Here is a 19,930-nt window from a genome sequence, read left to right on the forward strand (position 1 = left end):
TCAATACATTGAGATCTACAAGGTAAAGGAGGACGTAACTGGGAGCTGAACTTTTCTTAACGGCCTGAATGTGAATGATCCACAGGAGCAGGCAGTGAGTAATGGCAGCAGAGTCCTGTTCCGGAGCTTTAATGAGGTGCTTACTCCCCCTTTTCTCCAGCTCTAAAAGCTGTTCATCATACATTTCTTCTCTGCAACTGCACTAATTGCCTTCCTGCTTGTCAGATTGATCTGCATCATTAATTGGAAGATTAAAATGCCATTAAGAGGAAAAGTGGAAGAAGGTAACATACACGTGTTGATCAAATGTATTTCTATTCACCTGGCCTGTATGCAGATAAAGCTTTATCAGCAGTGTATAGTTCTCCAGCCTTGTCAATTATCCAGCAGATATTTTGTAATGAGATACAATAACATGGCCCACTTCAAGATAAATACTTAATATGTCTTAGATGCCACACCTACAGTCTAGAAATAGGTTAGAGAAAGGTTGTTCTGATGATTGTGAGGGGCACAAACTCGTCACGCTCATCACCTTAGGTCTACATTTTCACTGAGCATGTGGTTCTACCGTGATTTAAAAACAATTCCATCATCTTCTATAGTGTACCCCTTAATCTATTTGAAGATTGCACAGGGCACCTGAGCCAATCTATGTTCACTGCAGATGAAGACGCATACACCCAGGACATGTCATAGTCCATCAGAGTGCACGTACACACACACACACACATGCGTGCACACAGTCTCCCATTTACCTCTCGTTTTTAAATTCCATGACTGGTCCTGACCTGATAGTATTAATCAAATGACTCATATTATACAGCTTTTCAACTATTTCAAATGAGTATGCCCACACATGCCCATCTTGGGACGAGGAGGAAGTACTTCCTCTCGTGTTGCCATGTGGCAGAGGAGAGCTGCCTAATTGTGGGAGGGTCAAAGGGAGGAGCCTACCTTGATTGGGATGGGCTGAACCCCGGATGAGGGTTTGATTTCTGATTAGCTTGTTGGAGCGCACACTTTACAACAAGCCATGGAGAGGGATGGCAGATTTTTTTCACTTCCAGGGCCTCATTCTCAGGTATCGGGATGATTATTACTGTTGGAAAACCATTACAAAATTAATTTGACATAATATGACCCCTTTAAAGGTGAGCTGACCTTAAAGGAGCTCTGTGTGAATCTGAAGCCTTGCCTCTGTTGTACACTGGGGGACGGCATTGAGTCATTTCAACACTGGTATGACTCTCTGCTTGGTTAAAAGTAGCAGTGTTTCAGACAGTAAATAAATAAATAAATAAATAAATAATGCCACAACATTGCCGAAAAGGATTTGGGCGATGCCTAAGCTTATTTACTCCCACCCCTTCTCCATCTCATCGATTAGTTATTCTACATCTCAGTAGTTATTTCTGTTCATATTTCAAACGGAAATAGTAAGTAAATGATATATAAATACTATAAATAAATAATAAATGATTACTACAGTGTCACAGCCTGTCTTCCTGCCTGCACTTTGTGAAAACATTGTATTGTACAGTTTTTTGAACTGGGTCATGCTTGGACACTGCCTGAACTCTGCTTCCAATTCATTCCACAATCTCACTCCACATATAGAAAGACAAAACTACTTTAGCGTTGTGCGAAATCTACTGTGCTTTAACTTTAAATCCCCTCTCCGGTTATATTCCCCATATCTGTTAAAAAATATTAAAAAAAAATTTGTTGGAATATTTTCAAGAAGTTTGTTGTTTATACATTATTTATGTTGTTTGAAGTTCGACCAGGGCAGTGAATTTTTGTATTTTTCATTTTGAGAAGAGTCTAATTTGTATCATTTCTATACCCACATGTTTATGTGTTGCCCCAAACCTCTGCAGTCATTTAAATATGGTTGATGCTAAATATGCAGAATTTTATGAGATTTCCAATTTATTTGATCATTAATTGCATGACACCAAGAAACTGTCTTTCATTTTCACTCCATCTACCTTTAAATGTGCATACGTTTCCCATTAACCGTTGCCAAATAACATAATTTTAGTTTTACTTTAGTTAATTAATTTATGTTAAACCACTTCACTCGCTGTATTGTTTTCAATGTCATTGGTGAAGGTGTTGTCAGTTAATGTGGCATTGTGGGATATGCTTTTCAATATAAACTAGTAAATGTTCTAGTCAACACAAGCTTCTAACGTTTAAACGTTCGCCTCAGTTACTTTGAGGCCCCATTTACACAATATTGCTTCAAGTAAAACGCATTGCTTTTGCAGTTTCATTTTAAAATGTTTCGAATTTACACATTTTAAAACCGATCCCTTTTTTCACAGAAACCACAAAAAATCATGTAAATAAAAAAGCTGAGACTTCACCATGTAAATGATGTTCGAATCTTGAAAACCTCCAGAGATCGAGCATGTTTTTTTTTTGTATTCTAAAACATGCCAATAAAAAAGAAATTATTCTTTGAGGCATCAGTGCTTCCTATAACTATAACTTGAAGCACTGCAAAATCTAAGAAATTGGTTCACTTTTTTTAGATATGATTCCGTTTCATAACTGCAATGTCTTCTTAAATTTGACCACATGAGGTCAGTCTTCACTGCAGCTGGAAAATAGGGGGCTTTTTTTTTTTTTTTATAAACACAATTGTGGCTCCAATTAGATTCAGCATACAGTATGTCACTTTAATTGTAATCTCAGCAAGTGAGCCATAGCAATGACAAAATATTACAAGTAAAAATTATCTACTCCTTTGTGTAACATACAAAAGCATTATTTCTGTAAGTGACAGTACAGAGGAAACAATCTGCACAACATGAAGTATGTTTATTCCCATATATACCAAGATTTCAACATTGTATGTAATAGTAATATCCATGCAAAACATGTACAAGTTTTTAATGCTTAATGATTTCATTCAGCTGTAACCAATGACTCGTCACTGATCCACGAAGGGAATATAGACACTGTGTGGAGTCAAAAAGCAGCATATTGATTTGCAAACCGAGGTCAAATGTGAACATAAAAAGGCACTAATAACAAACCATTGTGGTGTGATTGTGAAACAGACTTTATTTTACTTCTTACAGTCTTGCAAAGATTTGTGATCAGTTGGATAACAGCAGTGAAGCACATCAGACGGAAAAATAAACAGAAATGACCCTTGACACAATTATTCTGCAGGTTATGAGAAGAGAACATCAATGTGAGAGGTAAATACAGTGAAAGTCAAGTATAAAAAGAAACACAGAGAATAATGTAAATTTATCCTTATATTTGCTTTATTTAAACAATAAACATCCAAAGTGTTAGAGAGGAGTCAAAGCACACTAAGAGTGAGGCAACTGAAACGATTCATTATGAACTCAAGAGTGCGCTGCAAGATAAAGGTCATCAGTGCATCGTAGCATCGTGAATCATCAAAATTGAAAAAAAAGAATCAAATACATCTCAAGTGATGGAGGTGTTGGCGGAGTCTTGCCAGTGATGAAGCCGAAGGTACTGACAAAGTAAGACAAAGAAACTACGACACACCGCTGCTATTTGAAACACCTTGTCCTTTATCGGCATACACGATATTATTATGACCAACCCAAATCATACAAAATGCACAAGGGATGACTACTGAGTGGTTAAAGTTGAAATACAGCCAGGATTAATTTCTAAACGGGTCCCATGCTCAGGGACACAAATCAGCTCTACGGACATCAAGATAGAAGCACTAGAAGAATTACATGTTGCTTTTTACAATGCAGAAGCTGGTTTACTGATGTAACTCCCTTTAACACAAGAGGTTTCTAAAGTGTGGGGAGGTGAACACCCAATTCTCATCGCCAAGCAATATTTGGTTGAATGCCAAACATCCTTATATTTACGCTGTCCTCTCATTAACAATTGGATGTATCTGTTGATTCTTAATATATAGCCTACAACTGAGACATTTACTGTTTTGTATCAAGATTATTTTATCGCTTTTGATTGGTCTCCATTACAGAGCCAATAAACTCTGTTCATAAATTACTCAAACTCTCTGTCACCCCCAACAGGGAGCCTCCCCTCACAATTTAAAAAACCCTTGTTGAACACAAATTATTATACTGAATGACACATATACCTAAAAAAGCTCACTTTGAAATTAATGTTCTTCAAATACACCTCCATAATGCTGGGATAGTATCCCATGTGGTTTGGTTGATTTTGAATGACACGTCATAGAAAAATGTATTTAGTTTCACTCCCTGGTAGCCGTCTTTCTGACCACTATGGCAGTTTGTAAATCATTTGTTTTAATATTGTTCTGATGCATTTGGAAAATAAGGACCAAACCCACACACAGAGATCTTGACGTTCAAGAGTCAAAGCAAAAATAAAGAAAGTATATTTTTGGAATTCTTTGACATTCAGGGGTAGAGCGAGTGTTTTCCTCATAGACGTGATCATCTAACATCCAGAATTTGTTGCTGAAATGTCTATGTAGACACAACGTAGGTTAAAAAAAAATGAGGCTTTATCTTTGTATGCATGTGTAAAATATCCATGTGGTCCACTGCAACCCGATCCAGCTTGACTTAAACACCTTGTGAGTGGGTCTTCACTCAAAAATCAGACTGCCACGCTCAGTCACCCACATGAGAAGACAAGATGCGTCTTGCCTGGGACTGACTGCTGATGATGTGTTGTGTCATCACATGTACACCCACATTAGTGAAAAAGAGGATGTTTATGGAGTGGCTGCTGTCATTGAGTACAGTCATGGCTGTGGCTTGTAACTTTTTGGCAAACAGATGCAGGAAACATTCTGTATTTTTTTTTTCACCTCTCCTCCTCCTCCTCCTCCTCTTACCCGCTGCTCGATGCTTTAACATCATTAGAAACGAGACGCACCAGAGTACAATAACCCAAAAACATTAAAGTGTTAACATTGTTAACAAATACTAATCATATTAAAATATTTAAAAAGCATAAAATCTGGAATCCTTCTCCTGCACAGCAGCTGGCGATTGCCGAACCCCCAGCCCGGTTGGTTTTGGCAGTGGTTTAACATTTGTGCTTCATGGCAAGCTGTAGAAAAATCAGAGTAGGGGGAGGTTGCACAATAATTCAGTGAGTAAACCCGAGAAAGCAGTGTCACTGCATGAGTAACTCACCCTCCTGAGAACCACATGCATCAGACTCTTAGATGAAGCACAATGGTGGGCACAGTGCATAATGAAATCAGGACAAATTGCATGTATTCAGAATTTTAAGAGCACTTTCACAGAGAAGAAAGTAGCCAGTGGGCAGATAATGAGTCTTCCTACACGTTCTTTTATCTCATTAAAAAGGGTCCTGATGGGACTGACTGAAGACTCGTTAAAGGAATGACCATAGTCAATCTCACATGAAGCTGCTGCAGGGTGTGGAGACGCAAGGATGTTACACACACACACACACACACACACACACACACACACACACACACACACACACACACACACACACACACACACACACACACACACACACACACACACACACACACACACACACACACACACACACACACACACACACACACACACACACAGACTGTGGATGTTGCTGTAAAATGAACTGAATTCTATGGATCGATCATGTGGGGGCAGCAGAGCAGCACACAGGAATGAGTGTGTTTGATTAAATCAGAGCAGTGCAGCTAAATTCTCTGCTGTCAGAAAGGTGAGGTGGAGAAACGGGATTGCAGAGGTGGACTGTGGAGAAGGAGGGGAAAAAAATGAGTCAAGGTGACCCCCACTCAGTGCCGCAGACACTGCTGCTGCACTCGGTTGTAAATTAGAGCCACAATGTGTGCAGAGGTCCACCTTTAACACGTGCAGTCGAGTTAAAAAGTACTAAAACTAAATCTTTCACAGAATACCCAACCCATCTATTCACAAAGTCGTCATCAAACGGAATAGGGAATGACTTCTTAGTATGCAGAGCAGTTTCACGGAAGGCTTTGGACAGGCAACAGTGTGAGGCCTGGTAATAATATATGCAAGACAAATGATAAATCACGAAGGAAGTCTTATAACGGCTAATGACAGCGAGTAAAATGAGAAATGTTGCAAAATGAGTGATTCTTCGTGGGGGTTGTGTAGCCGTTTTCCCTCGCAATCCACCGAATCGGAGGCTTTTTGCTCTGCTTATCGCAGTGTTTGTAATCCATCACAGTGGGGGAGCTCATCTGCGAGTGGTGAGAGGGCCAAGTGAGGCTCTTCAAATGTCTTTCAATTATCCCACCAACACGAATGTGACATTAAGACTCATTCAAAACATCCATTTCAATAGATAATGGATGACTTTACTATTAAAGTCAATGATGCCCCACTTTAACTTAGTAAATCTGTCAGCAGAGGCTATCTGCTAACAGCATGACCGTCCACGCACACAAACATTTATGATGTTTACAATGTTGCCTGAAAGACAGCTATTATGATGGCAATCAGGTGGGCTCATTACAAAGCAATGCATTTCTTTCATCAACTTTTTTTTGCTGCAGAAGAGTCATTTTATGCAAACAGCCTCATTAAACAGCATGCAATTAGTGTTGCTGACAAACAAGAGATGTGGGTTTGATGAAATATGAAGGAACATACATACACACACACACACACACACATAAACTATTAAAGGGGGTAAATAAGGGAGGAGGAAACAACTACCATCTTCCCATAGCAGAGAAGTTCCCTAACTGAAAGACAGGGGTATTGAAGCCATGTATAGCATTACACAGGGTCAGATTTGCTCAGTCTATGTATGTATCCCCCATTGGCTCAATTATTTTGGTGGCAGAGGGTAAATGAAATACATCAACTTCACAGGACAGACCGCACAAACACATTAATTAATGTGTTAATTAATTAAGTATGTATTTCAAAATGCAAGAGGGGCAGTGCTGCCACTTCTCATGCATTGAAACAGACGCAATTAACTCTCAATGTAAAACTGTTTTCAACACATCTGGCTGCACATTTCGGTTGAATGTTGCATTTTCTGTGGTTTCAATATGAAAGATATAATTGAAAATGGCAGAGCTACAGGCATCAAGTGATATTTGTAGCCGGGTGCTAGGTCAAGTGATGCAAATAATAAGTCTATGATGCACGTGATCCATTTATTATGGTCTTGAAGTCATTTTTTTCCAGCATGACATTGTTACTTTAATAGCGTTCATTTTCTTCAAAACCTGAAGTTGTTGAAATTTGTGTTTCGTTCAATTTATTCCCAAAGTGGAAAACACCCCCAACCCTTCCTGTATATGCTCTACATAAAAAAGAATGAATGAAAGTGTAATAACACAACACAGGCCTCAGGATTTCAATGCTGCCTGTTAAAACACACACAGTCTCACCACCCTGAGGTCATGTATTGTAGTGCATGTTGCTAACGTGTTGCCTCACCTTGTGTGCAGTGACAGAGAACTGCTCGGCACTGTTCATCATGTCCGCGGTCCTCTCTTCGGCCCGGCCTAATCGCTCACCGCGCTCATTCAGAGCCTGACTGGCCTTCTGTACAGCACTCGTCACACTGTCTGCAGCCGAGTGTAGTATACTGTTACCTGCAGATAAGGACGGAAGCCAAGAAGCCAAGCCAGGCGCCCGAGAGAGACGAGGGGAAAAGTGAAGACAGAAGAGAAAGGGAGGAGTAAGCGTGGTTCACTTGGGGAAACAAGAGTAATGCAAACTCATCAAAGTAGCGGTTTAAGTGCAATCAGTGAAAAGGTAGCATATGACTTTTCTCTGAAGGTGATTTACATTCAGAAAAGATCAGGGGAAATTAACCTTTCGGAAGTTTCGGAACAATAACACAACTGACTGGGACTTTAATGCCTCCTTCAGGAGAGTGTCAATCCTGGAGACATCTCGTGCTGCTGTTCTTTAATATTGAACTACTAGAGTCAGCTCAGTGATTTCCTCTTCCCTTAGCTGAAAAAAAGGTCTGTTTGTCTGCATTGGCCGCCCTGAAGACTGAACCTTGGATATAAGACAGAGAGCACATCTTCAGATAACAGGGGCAGCTTGCGGATGTTTCCTCTGACAAGCCATTAATCTACCGCACGTGGGGAGTGCTGCCATTATGCACTATGCTAACAACTCGACCAGGAGCAGCAATCTTCCTGCAGCTTTCTCTTCCTCTGCACAGTTCCATTGCTCCAGTGGGGTTTAATCCGTCACTTTATGGAGATGTACCTCAGGCTCGCATGTCACTTTTAGAATACCTCTACGTGGTTTTTATGTTGTCAAATACTGCTGATGTCAACAGAAGCACCACGGAGCAGTGACACTCTTTACTTTTCCCCAAAGACAAGCCACAGACAAAACATGACAGTGAAGCCAAACACCGGTGAACATAGCCACTCACGAATGTGCAAAAATAAGAAATTAACACATTGGGCAGTATTTTTGGTCTAGTGGCTATTTATTTAAAAAATAAATAAATAAATATGGTTTTCTTTTACATCCAACAAAATCCGTACCAGTTCAATGATCACTAATGTCAATATATGGATTCCAGTAATGTGCAAACAAAAGTCTGTTTTTTCATTATAACTACACTCATTTCTTCATTTGAATGATCCAACATGCTAGAAGTTGGTAAAAAAAAAAAAAAAAAAATCTCAGTTATTAATCTCCTTGGTTCACTTTTAGAAAGACCCTTAAAAAAAACAAAAAAAAACTAGGTGCCATCTTGTGCCCACCCTTTTTTTTTGCTTTGGTACATCACAGATAATATAAAAGGTTGTTTCCTCCCATCATGTATTTCAAATCTTAACATCCATATCACTGAGACCTGAACCATTTCAAGCACTTCATGTTGCTTTCTTATTTTCATTTTAATTGTTTATGCATGAAAATGGAGAAATACTGATTCTTTCTTTTCTGTTATCAAATGACTGAGACTTTTTAGTTTGCATGTTATGACAATAAGAGTCACTGTCAAAACAATTAACTTTCTTATGCGTTTTGAGATGCACCTGTACTGTATGTTTACACACTGCCAGTCTTTGTTTCCAAGGCCTCATTTGCACGACAGCATTTTCAAGTGAAAAGGGAAAACTTTTCTTGCGTTTTGGATGTGAATGGTAAGATGATAAATGGGATTCACTTATATAGCTTCCTAGCTATGTGAGCAGCCTCAAAGCGCTTTACATAGCTCATCACATTCACCCATACATTCAAACACCATTGGAAGCTGCACCTGTGCAAGGAGCTGTCACTCCAATGGGAGCAGTTTGGGGTTCAGTGTCTTGCCCAAGGACACTTTGGTATGTAAGCAGTCAGAGACGGCTGAGAGTGGCACGATTCCCAGTTAGTGGTTTTATTTGAGAATCATCGTAATAACAACCCAACTTGGTTGTGTGTGTACTCCCCATTGTTAATATTTGTAGCATATTGGGATGACAAATACATCGTTGTTAACATATCTGCAGTTTGGGAATTGTTTTCGAAATGCTGCAGCATAAATGCGAAGCTTTTCTGAAACGAAAATGCACAAATGATGCATTAATCACTTGAAACGTGGTTTCTAAATCTGTCTGAACATATATTGTATGTCTATTTTGGCATTTATTTTTAATTGTATGGGACTTTAGTTGTACACCTGAAAGCAATCTTTTAAACTTTTTACATTGAAAGTAGCATAACATAGACACCAGTTGCTTATATTGTATATTTAAATCTATGTATTTCTGTCATACACTTTTCCTACGTCAAATATAATTGCAAAAAAAATAATCAGAAAGTACATAGTAGACTCAGTTCTCCACAGTCAGTGTATTCTTATATGTGATGACTTTCTCGGGATACAATGAAGTAAAGCTTGAAGGTATCAAGTGTATTACGACCTGACAAGCCAGATTCCTACTTTTCCCCACAGGTAATTGCAATATAGTAAGTGTGTGTCCCCCGGCACGGAGGCAGGTAGACTGAGTGACAGGTAATTGGGAAGGCTCTACTGCAGGATTATATGACAACCCAGAGGCAGACGGTGAGGCCAGCTGGTGTTCCTTCAAAAGAAGTTAACTTGATAAAGTCGAAGCAATTTGTGTAGAGACACACCCGCATGGCAGACACAGATGGATGCATGGACGTGTTCATACTTACATCTGCAGCAAAAGGGAATTGGAAAATATGCACACAAAAAACAAGATCTTAGCTTAGTCGAGTTTCCAGAGATTAAAGTAAACACACCACATCATAAACATGGACCAGTGATGAAATTAGCTCCAAATCCCTTGGGAATCCACATTGTCAGTATTTCACTGAAGCCAGACAATAGCACTCTCCTAAAAATATCTTTTCTCCTAATGGAGTTAGTCCTTCACTGGAAGAAGAAAAGACCTTTTCACCTCCAGGCAGATTTCTGTCAATCCACTCCTCTTCCTGGGAAGCTCAGGGAGTAATACTCCCATCATCCTCAATATACCTCCTCCACACTCACAGCCACTACACACCATGTGGACAGACACAAGCGTCTATTTATTCGTCTTGCCAACATCTTCACTGATTCCCTTTCTTCTCTCTCAGGCTACGTTGTGGGCCACTCCAGTGTAAAATGTAATTAGTGAGAAAGGAAAAATGTGGGATTGGGAGATGTTCTGGAAGACTTTATGAGGTGGGTGCAGCAACACAGGCTGAATCAAACATGTAGGAGTAGATTATCTTATGCAGTGCCATGGTGTGTTTCAAAACAAAAAGCCTCAGTGTATCAATTTAGAGTGAAGGCTAGTCAGAAACAAGAGCTTGTTTACATAGAATAGAATAGAATGGAATAGAATCTTATGTGAGACCACTTGAGCAGTGTCCATCGCCACTCCAAAGGTTTGTAACAACCAATAATAAAATAATGTTGGCCTTTCTAAATATGATAAAGCCAATTGTGTAATAAGTGATTTGATCTATGCACCTAATAATACTTTGTCAATAATGAAGCGTTAAAAAAATATTTGCAATGTAATCACTGCAGCCGTTGCAATAATACATAAACAGAGCTACAATTCTTAGAAAAGAAGATGTTTTTTTAACAGTCTGCTTATCAGAAATTGGTATAGCAGATAGTATAGTGATCATATTAATCCACTGTTGTAAGACATATTTAACAATTATATTAACACATTATATTATTAGGAAGCTATTCAGTTTTAGGCTTCATTACATTCAGAATGGCTAAAGTTATTACATTTTTGGTCGTTATTTTTCTTAGCGTTTATTTAATTTATTTTAATGATGGAGTGATTCAAAGGTTCACCTGGTAATAGCTGTGATGTTGCACTGGTGACCCTTGAACAATCATATTCGTGACAAGCTTTTTTCTACCATGTAGAAGGAATTCCATTGCTGCACTGATAAACGTAATCAGCCACAGTATCGCAAACAAGGGAAACCTCAAACTAAACACGCAAGCAGTTTTCTGGCAACAAAATCCTCCAGAATCAAGAAAGTGAGCAAAATCAAAATAACAAGGAAGTGGGACTTAAAAACCAGCCCCTCCTTTTCTCATACTGTTGCAAATTACAAGCTGCACTGCTGGGATGATAAGGAAAATAACCTGATGGTTATCAGCGTCTCAGATACACTTCAAACACCACTGACAGAAAAAACACATTTACTATCTCAGTGTATGGGATTAATAGGATGTGTCAGTTAACTTCGAAAACAAACACCTACACAAAAGGCCCGAGCACACAGTATATGCCAGAGTACTTTGAAAATTGTCATTCTGGCAGCATATGTGATGGTATCATCCCTGTGCTGGGATAATGCTGCGGGGTATAATATGTGTGGGCGTTTTAAAGAACAGAGCTTCTTACAATCATTTCTTTTATGTGCACATTCTTATCTGCACTCGAAACTCCGTCAGAAACGCTCTGCATTACCAGCATATTACAAATTAGGCTGCTGATACCCATCCCAAACTACAAAAAAGGAAAAAAGAAACATTCTGTGAAAGACTTTGCTGAGCGATCATTGTCCTATTCATAGTTTCACTAACATCCACATCCTCTCCACTCTGAAGTACAGAGCTTTTTTTTTTTTAAACTAGGTGCCCCTTGTCCCAGTTTTAGCTGTAATTAAAAAAAAGAAAGACATTAAAACACTGTATCCTTTTTTTAACTGCAGATTTACAGTTCACAGAGAGGCCATATGGCATGATTAAGCGTTGCAAATATTCCAATTAGTTCAAAATGTTAACAGCAAAAAACGAGATATTAATCTAGATGATATCTTTAATCTAGTGCAGCCAACTGTACTGATTATAAAACAGACCCAAAAAGTAAGTAACTGTGTGGAGAAGTGGGATTGACACCTATACACAAAAAGGTTGCCTTGAAAAAGTCTCCAATAAGGAAAACAACTGCGAAGAAAAGCTCAAGCTCAGCTCTTCTGCTCATCCCACAAATGCATGTCCCTCACACAGGGAATATGTGTTTTGAAGGAATAAACAGGCATAGAGATAAACTACTATAACCACATGCTTATTAAATGAAATTGACCTGTTTTTTTCATCTTCAAGGATTCTTCACATTTAAACCCACAAAATCAGATTTATGTTTGTTGCTATAAAATAGAGGTCAAAAACAAGTAAGTAAATCCAGGCTACCAACTGCTGTTTCTCCAACTAAATCTACACAGGCACATACTTTGATTCATGTTAAGTCAAAACTTTTGACGGAAAGCTTCCCTTCTTATCGTCACAATAAGACATTTTTGGCAGCTTTTGGGAATGATCTGTAGTGAATAAAAGCACTGTAAGAAGTTTTTTCTTATACTTCCAAAAGTCAAACCTCTTTTTTAAACACGTTTCTGAAGAGTAGCACACAACACAACACTGAGACCTGAGATGAGATATTGGTAATGCCGCCATGAAGAACAGCTTCCTGCGTGCTACCAAACTAACCTCAAAGCTTTGCTGTCAGGGTGAATCTGTAAAAAACATACATAATGCAACAACTATAAAGGTGTTTTGGCCATTTCGCTGCGCTTTCCACCAGAAGGCTTCATTGAAATTGTCTTTATATTGAGAATGGAGTAATTTTCAGTAGTGCACAACAAAGAAACAATTTAAATTTAAATGTTATTTTGGCACTGTTTTATCGGCCCAGTCCACTCAAAATGAAATTGGTCTGGATGTGGCCCCTGAACTGAAATATGCTTGACACCTCTGATATAGTGGACTGGCTGTGCAAAAGGTACAGGTGAGGGGCTCATTATTTCCAAATGGATTATGTATAGAAGAATAAAGTATGAAATATGGGAGGAAATCATCAGAAAGTGGACATCACTGAGGGCTTCAGGAAGGGCTCTGCTGCCCCTACTGCAAGATAAAACCTCAGCTGTAGTTTAATTAATGCTAATCCTGACATTAACCACAGCAACATAATAAAACTATGGCAGTGGTTCAAACAGGAAGGCTACCCCACCACCACCCTCCACCCCACCCCACCCTCCGCACACCCCTGTGGCTCCTGGCACATGCCTACCATTTCTATACAGTAGCATTTTTTTTTTTTGCACTTTTTTAATCAAATACAGTTTTCTCCTACAGATTTTTCCCAAAGCCAGTCAAAAATGTCAATATTATCAGGGACAGTTCACACTAGGGTCTTACCCATCAAAAACTTGCTCAGGAATCGAAAGCTGCATATTTTTTGACCTTCAGAAACTCAAATACACTCTCAGTTAAAACAATAAGCCATAAGATTATAACTGACTGTCTAAAATATGAAGTTCTGATTCTTACTGCTTGACTCATTGAAGGATGGACTGAATGGACCGATGGAAGCGTGTTATGATATCTGGAACCAGGATAGGAGTAGATGCAGCTTATTTGAGCCTTTTTATAGAATAGAATAGAATAGAATAGAATGTGTTTTCTTGTCACTGCCTTTTCTTTACTTGAGCACATTTGAGAGATACTGACCACTTGCAGACCAGGAGCATCTCTGAAGGGTTTAGGATATGTTCTGACACCTTGCAATCACAATTCGATTGATTGATGTAAAGTATAAAATCAAGTGCTGAAGTTCACAGCAAATGATATAACAATGATTAAGTCATTAGTCCATATAATTTTCCTGTCTGAAGTACATGTAATTTACTTTTATTGCACGTCGTTATGCAGACTCCAATTATGCAGATATGATCATATTAAAGTAATGTGGATGCGAATGACGGCTTTATTCCCCTTGGTTAACCACTCAGAGAGGAGCAAGGACATTTTCTGCCCCCACCATCTTTTCATGAGGGAAAAGTCTCGACCTTGCTCGCTCAGTTTCCCTTTCAGTTTAGTCATTGTCATACAAAAAAAACAAAAAAAGACTTCGAGGCTCCGAACACAATCACTGCACATTGTGTCTATCTGTGCCAGAAAAACAGCTGGTAGATATTCATTAACAGCCAACGCTATGTGGCTTTAATCAGCATATAAATGTCAGCATCACGCCCTGCTCCAAAAGATATTATTTCAGTCATTAAAGTCTTGATTAAGGTTAAATACTGAAGAATTCATCAGGAAACGAGTATTCTGTCACTGTCCCAAATGAACATATGATTTATTGTATTGGTCTGAATACAAGACAGGCTTTTCACTACAGAGTATTTTAAAAATATTAGTAAAAAATAGAAAGATATTTCCCCCCATAATTAAGAAACAATGCAGTACAGTATATGCAAATTGAATGCCTGCACACGTCGCAGGGTCGCGTCATGAAGTTAGATGAACTGACATCACAGATGTGGGTACAAAGCTCCGACTGTGGGAAATAACTCGATGAACTGTTTACACCGACTCTGATTGAATCAAGTTGGCATGCCAGGCCACTAGTGGGTGCTGTTGTTTGCCTTTTTAATGAAACCACACACACAACAATAAGCTATGCCCCCCACCCCCTGTTTCCACGGAGACAGAGGCTTTTCAAAATGTGCCACCTGAGGAGCCATTTTCACATACTTGCATTTTCAGTGGCTCTCTCTTTCACTTGAAAATGTTGTCATGTAAACGGTGCCACAGTCGAAGAACCTTGGGGAAATGTTTTAGTAGGGGGGGATACCACTGGTTTGATTTTGGAGCTTACCTTGTGTGAGCAGACGACCATGATGTGAAACAAAATCTTTCCTCATTCTGTTCATAAAGACCTTACAACGGGAAAAGACTGAATCTACAGCTTGGTCTTCTGCGATGAGAGAATATCACAAGTCATAGTCAGCTTTGAAGTTCATAACATGTTTATAGTTGTGAAATTAGTTGAAAGGGGTTAAAGTTTTGGATTATTAAATCATGAGTTCTGCACTCAACCGTTCAGTTGTTTCATGTGACTGAAAAACTAGTGCCTGATTATTTATTCATTGGGTAAAATAGGTCACACAATTGTGAGTGTAAAAACTGGTATTCTGTGTTAAGGGAACTCCATCAGGGTCGACAAGTTAGGGAATTATCTAATTTGATCCCCAGCTCTCCATAACTATTGTTTACATCTCAGTGAGAAAGTGTTAAATTCCAGTCTCCTCCAGAAGGCAATCTAACATCAAACACCCAGTGTGACTGGAGGGAGACATGAAATTATAATCAAACTGTAAACACATGCAAGTGAGACGGAAATGCTCAGGTGGGAATCCGGTTATAAGAGGATGAAACAGGGTGGGCAGCAGCCCAAGTTGGCACCGATAACAAGGCAATTAGCAAATTAGCCGATTTGGTTTCTCGACCAATTACATGGCTCATCGAGGATCAAAAACACATGCCTGTGCATCTACTCCCATACAGATGTGACTTTTTGAAGTCTTTTTAAAACAGAATATATTAAAACAAGGCACATGTATATAGAATCTAATAGGCATGGTGAAGTGAAAGGATATCAACTTAGATTATAGTCCCAATTATAGACGCAAGCTGAGTTTAGTGGGTGGGGGGTTTCCCCATATTTCCAAGTTTTAACAATTCCAAATGTCTTTTTTTCAGCCCATTTATTCTATTCTTATTCAGTCCCCCTTTCTATCTGCGTTCATTTAGCTGGAAAATCAACAAGGTTTATCTCATCTTCTTTGGGATTCACAATAAATCTTTTACTGGCTCAAATTTACTGCTTTCTAATATTGTATTACTGAGAGTTTTTGGCTAGCTTGACATGAAAAAGATGAAAGATGCTTCAGAAAACAGGGTCTTAAAAGTTCATTTTTTATCACTTCGTGCAAATGTCATAGTGAATAAGCTGGAAAGAAATTTGTATTTGGTGTGACCACCTGTTGCCTTTAAATCAGTTTTTCATCAGCTGTCTTGCACAAAGGTTGTGTCGAAACAACTTGGAGGAAGTAAATATCGTCTGAAGTTGCTGTCTGGTTCAGATCCTTCCGTTTCTTCACTTAAACTCAACCAGATTTGATCATGTTAAGATCGGAGCTCTGTCACTTCAAAAGCCTATTTTTTTTCCACGTTTAAGGTACTTCTTAGTAAAGATCAGCTGTTTGCTGTTGTTTTTATGACGAGAACTGTATTGCAAAGTTTTGCACAGAACTGTCTGATCAGATGTTCTGCCACCTGTAAACATATGCGAGTCAAATTAAAAGATGAGTTCCTCTGTTGATGTATCTAAGTTCTGCATTAGGGGTTTTGAATATCTGGCATTTTCTCAGGGTTCAGTTGTGCAGATAGTGTCCACCACAGTTATGGTCCCACACCTGAGCAGCGTCATGATTTTTGTTTTGCACTGGTGTGAGACTTAAAATGGAGTGGACATAAGAGGTATCTCTTTTATTCCTCCTGTCACAATCTGAGAGAACTGTCAACTTTTACATTTTTCTTGCACATATTCATCTTTGTTGGAAAACCATTGATACCACAAGCATCAACTGACATCAAAATACTGTGATGCTTGAGTTTTACTGACGTTATTGCAATGCCACAGGAACTCTAGGAGTAATTTCCAGATCTACTGGGGGCGTGCTGTTGATAGGCAACAGTTGCACTCCATAAGCCAGCCCACTCTAAAGAGCCTCGAGTTCGGTGCTCTCTGGGACACCACTGCCTCCCCGCCTACACACACACAGACCATGCACCACCAGGGTCAGTGGAGGAGTTAAAAATACATGGTTTTTCAGAATAGGAGGAAAGTCGATGGAATTTATTAGCGCTGAGATGAACTTGCAGCTGAAGCTTGAATGAGTATTAAAAAATAACAGAAAGACAGGAAAACTACATACAGTAGAATCACATACATCATATACTCAATTTTTTTGCAGTGTATTGTATGCATTGCAATGGATTCCTGCAGCAGCTTAACTCCAATTTTGTTTTTTTTCTTCATGTGTCACTCTGTAAAGTTTAAAATCTCCGTGTCAATCTCCACCTCCAATATATGTGGGGCAGATGGACAACATGCAGGAGGCAGGTTCAGGGATGTGTTCCCTTAAATAGCTCTATGAATAATACAACAGGCTGAATGCTTGTTAAAGATGAAGCTTGGGGTAAACAGATCAATATCTGATTAAGCCACCCAGGATGCTGCATTCTCATCATCTGGTTAACAGTGAACAAACCACTTTCAGCCAGAAAATGACCAATTATGTTCTTTTACATTGATATTTTACACGGCACATAATTTTGCTTCAGCTTATTTGATTTTTCCGTCTTTGCTTTTTCTTTGAGCATACAATCAGTGGTATTGGGCACAGCTAATCGTTTAACTAACAGTTTCTAATTTCACTGTTTAATTGACTAAATATCAATATCCTTTTTTAATGGGAAGATTAGAGCGTTCACTGTGATGTTCAGTGGTATTTTCAACGGCAAGAAAAACAACAATTGAAATAATGATTTTCAATTAAAACATCACAAATTAAGGACAAATGTGATTTAGTATTGTCCTGATTGTTTGTTTGTGCTGTAAAACTAAGTGAACTGTGTCAGATGCTTCCAGTCACTACTGATATATTCTGTTGGACATCCTCTTTGACCTCACTTCACCAGAGCCCACAACAGATGCTGTGTACATGGGATGGGCATAAATTTTCATACGCAGCAGGTGCTGGTTGTCATCATACTTAATTAGATTCAAACTGGCTTTCAGCACAGTGTGACTGCAGAGAGGGCTGCACTGCAGAGCCATGGAGCACAGAACTGTGTTGCAGCACAGAAGTATTAACGAACACCGTTAGTAGTGGTTTATTGTTATTATTTCAAATGCCTTACCCCCCAGCAGTTTGGACTGACAGTTGACGAACTCCGGTTTCCGTGTGGGGATGTGGCGCTGGCAGGTGTGGTGAAGGATCTGGATAAAAGTGCCCTTCTCTCCTGCTGAACCAGCAACCCACTGGTCAAAAGCATTCTCAAACATCAAGTCGAACTCTGGACAATCCTAGAAAATTCAGTGAATAAGAGACAGAAGTAGGGTGAGGGGAATATTGCACCAGATGCACCAACTGGTATCTGTACTCAGTATCTGCAAGTAGCGAGAAGTTAGTATTCGTATTTTGAAAAGCTTTATCAGTGCATACTTAATAAATATGTTAAAATGACAGCTGGATGTAGCATACTTTGTTGGGGTCAATGCCGTTGACCTGTCGTAACTGGTCGATTGTCCACTGTGACCTTTTGACAAAGGCAGAAGACCCCTGGAACTGCTTCACCTTGGTGATGGATACATGGGATGGCTTCTTATTAGTCACTGTAGGAACACAAACAATAAAGCACCAAATGAGCCTAATGACTAAAGGCTTCAGGAAATTACGTTTCTGTGACACTTGAAACAAGAGACAGAGAAAAAGTGTGTGATAATGATAACCAGACGGTTCGGGTCAACAATAAAACCAGAGCAAAGGACACTTCCTTCAGTGGGCGGCGAAAACAAAAGGAAGAATTAACAATATTCTTTTTTGAGCCAACAGCAACAAAGATCCAGATAAAAGATTACAATGAGATTCCTCTTGTAGCCTAACCATGATCAGACAAGCTTTAAACATGGGCTTGGTCTTACCATTCATCCTATTGAAGTGTTTCCAGTAACCTGATACTGTACTGGGAAATACATCTCTGCTATGCTGAAGCAGTATTAAGCACCAACTGTTTAAAGCACATAAACACTTAGTTATCATATTCCTGTCAACACTGTGTGGGGCATACAGATCATGGGTGATGGCATTTTCTCTTCTGCGCTGTTGACACATCTAAACAGGTGGAAAATTGCATTTCTACCAGGGTTCACCTGCTGTCCAGAGTCTTTTTGTTCACAGCTTCACCCTTTGATGCTCTCAGTATTACAATAAAGACACATGTTTGCCATGTACAGCATTTGCTCATGCAGGGATCAAAGTCAACACATTCATTTCTGAGCTGTTAAGGTTTTAGTTTGCAAAACGTGTATGTGTGACATGACAGTAAACCTGTCTGCTGCTCTCTGGGATAAAATGCAGCCGTGTTGCTTTTTTAACCCCTGCTTCCGCTCTCCCACATTTTGCTATTGTGTCATCTCCGAATGAGGGAAGTGTTCAGGTCACTCTCTGTGGTCATCGGCAAAAAAAAAAAACACACACACACACACACACACACACACACACACACACACACACACACACACACACACACACACACACACACACACACACACACACACACACACACACACACACACACACACACACACACACACACACACACACACACACACACACACACACACACACACACACCCCGAATGTCACGTCTTCTTTTTCCTCTATTGTTCAGGATTTTTCTGGTTCAAAGACCGACCACACCCTCCTCTGGAAACCATGTGGAACACATAGGTAGGGCCTGATGTTACATCAGGTGATGCATTGAGTAAGCAAACTCCCATGAGACGAGCGATGTTTGGATATGTTTAGTGTATCCATTTAGACAGCTGCAGTTGATTCTGGAGGTGCTGGCCTTAGGA

The 19,930-nt window shown here is 39.4% G+C and overlaps 1 protein-coding gene across 1 annotated transcript in view; it reads right to left on the reverse strand.

The window, feature by feature from the left end:
- Positions 1–3,058: 3,058 nt before the first annotated feature.
- stxbp6 (syntaxin binding protein 6 (amisyn)) overlaps positions 3,059–19,930 on the reverse strand; it is a 69,694-nt gene continuing 52,822 nt past the window's right edge. Inside the window, exons 3-6 of the mRNA XM_080513293.1 lie at positions 18,555–18,685; positions 18,211–18,376; positions 7,428–7,585; positions 3,059–5,067 (exon numbers count right to left, since the gene is read on the reverse strand). Of these exons, the coding sequence (XP_080369419.1) occupies positions 5,044–5,067; positions 7,428–7,585; positions 18,211–18,376; positions 18,555–18,685 (479 nt within the window). The 3' untranslated portion in view covers positions 3,059–5,043. The remainder of the gene's footprint in view (positions 5,068–7,427; positions 7,586–18,210; positions 18,377–18,554; positions 18,686–19,930) is intronic.

Source organism: Blennius ocellaris, assembly GCF_963422515.1.
Source record: "Blennius ocellaris genome assembly, chromosome: 17".
Taxonomy (NCBI): Eukaryota; Metazoa; Chordata; class Actinopteri; order Blenniiformes; family Blenniidae; genus Blennius; species Blennius ocellaris.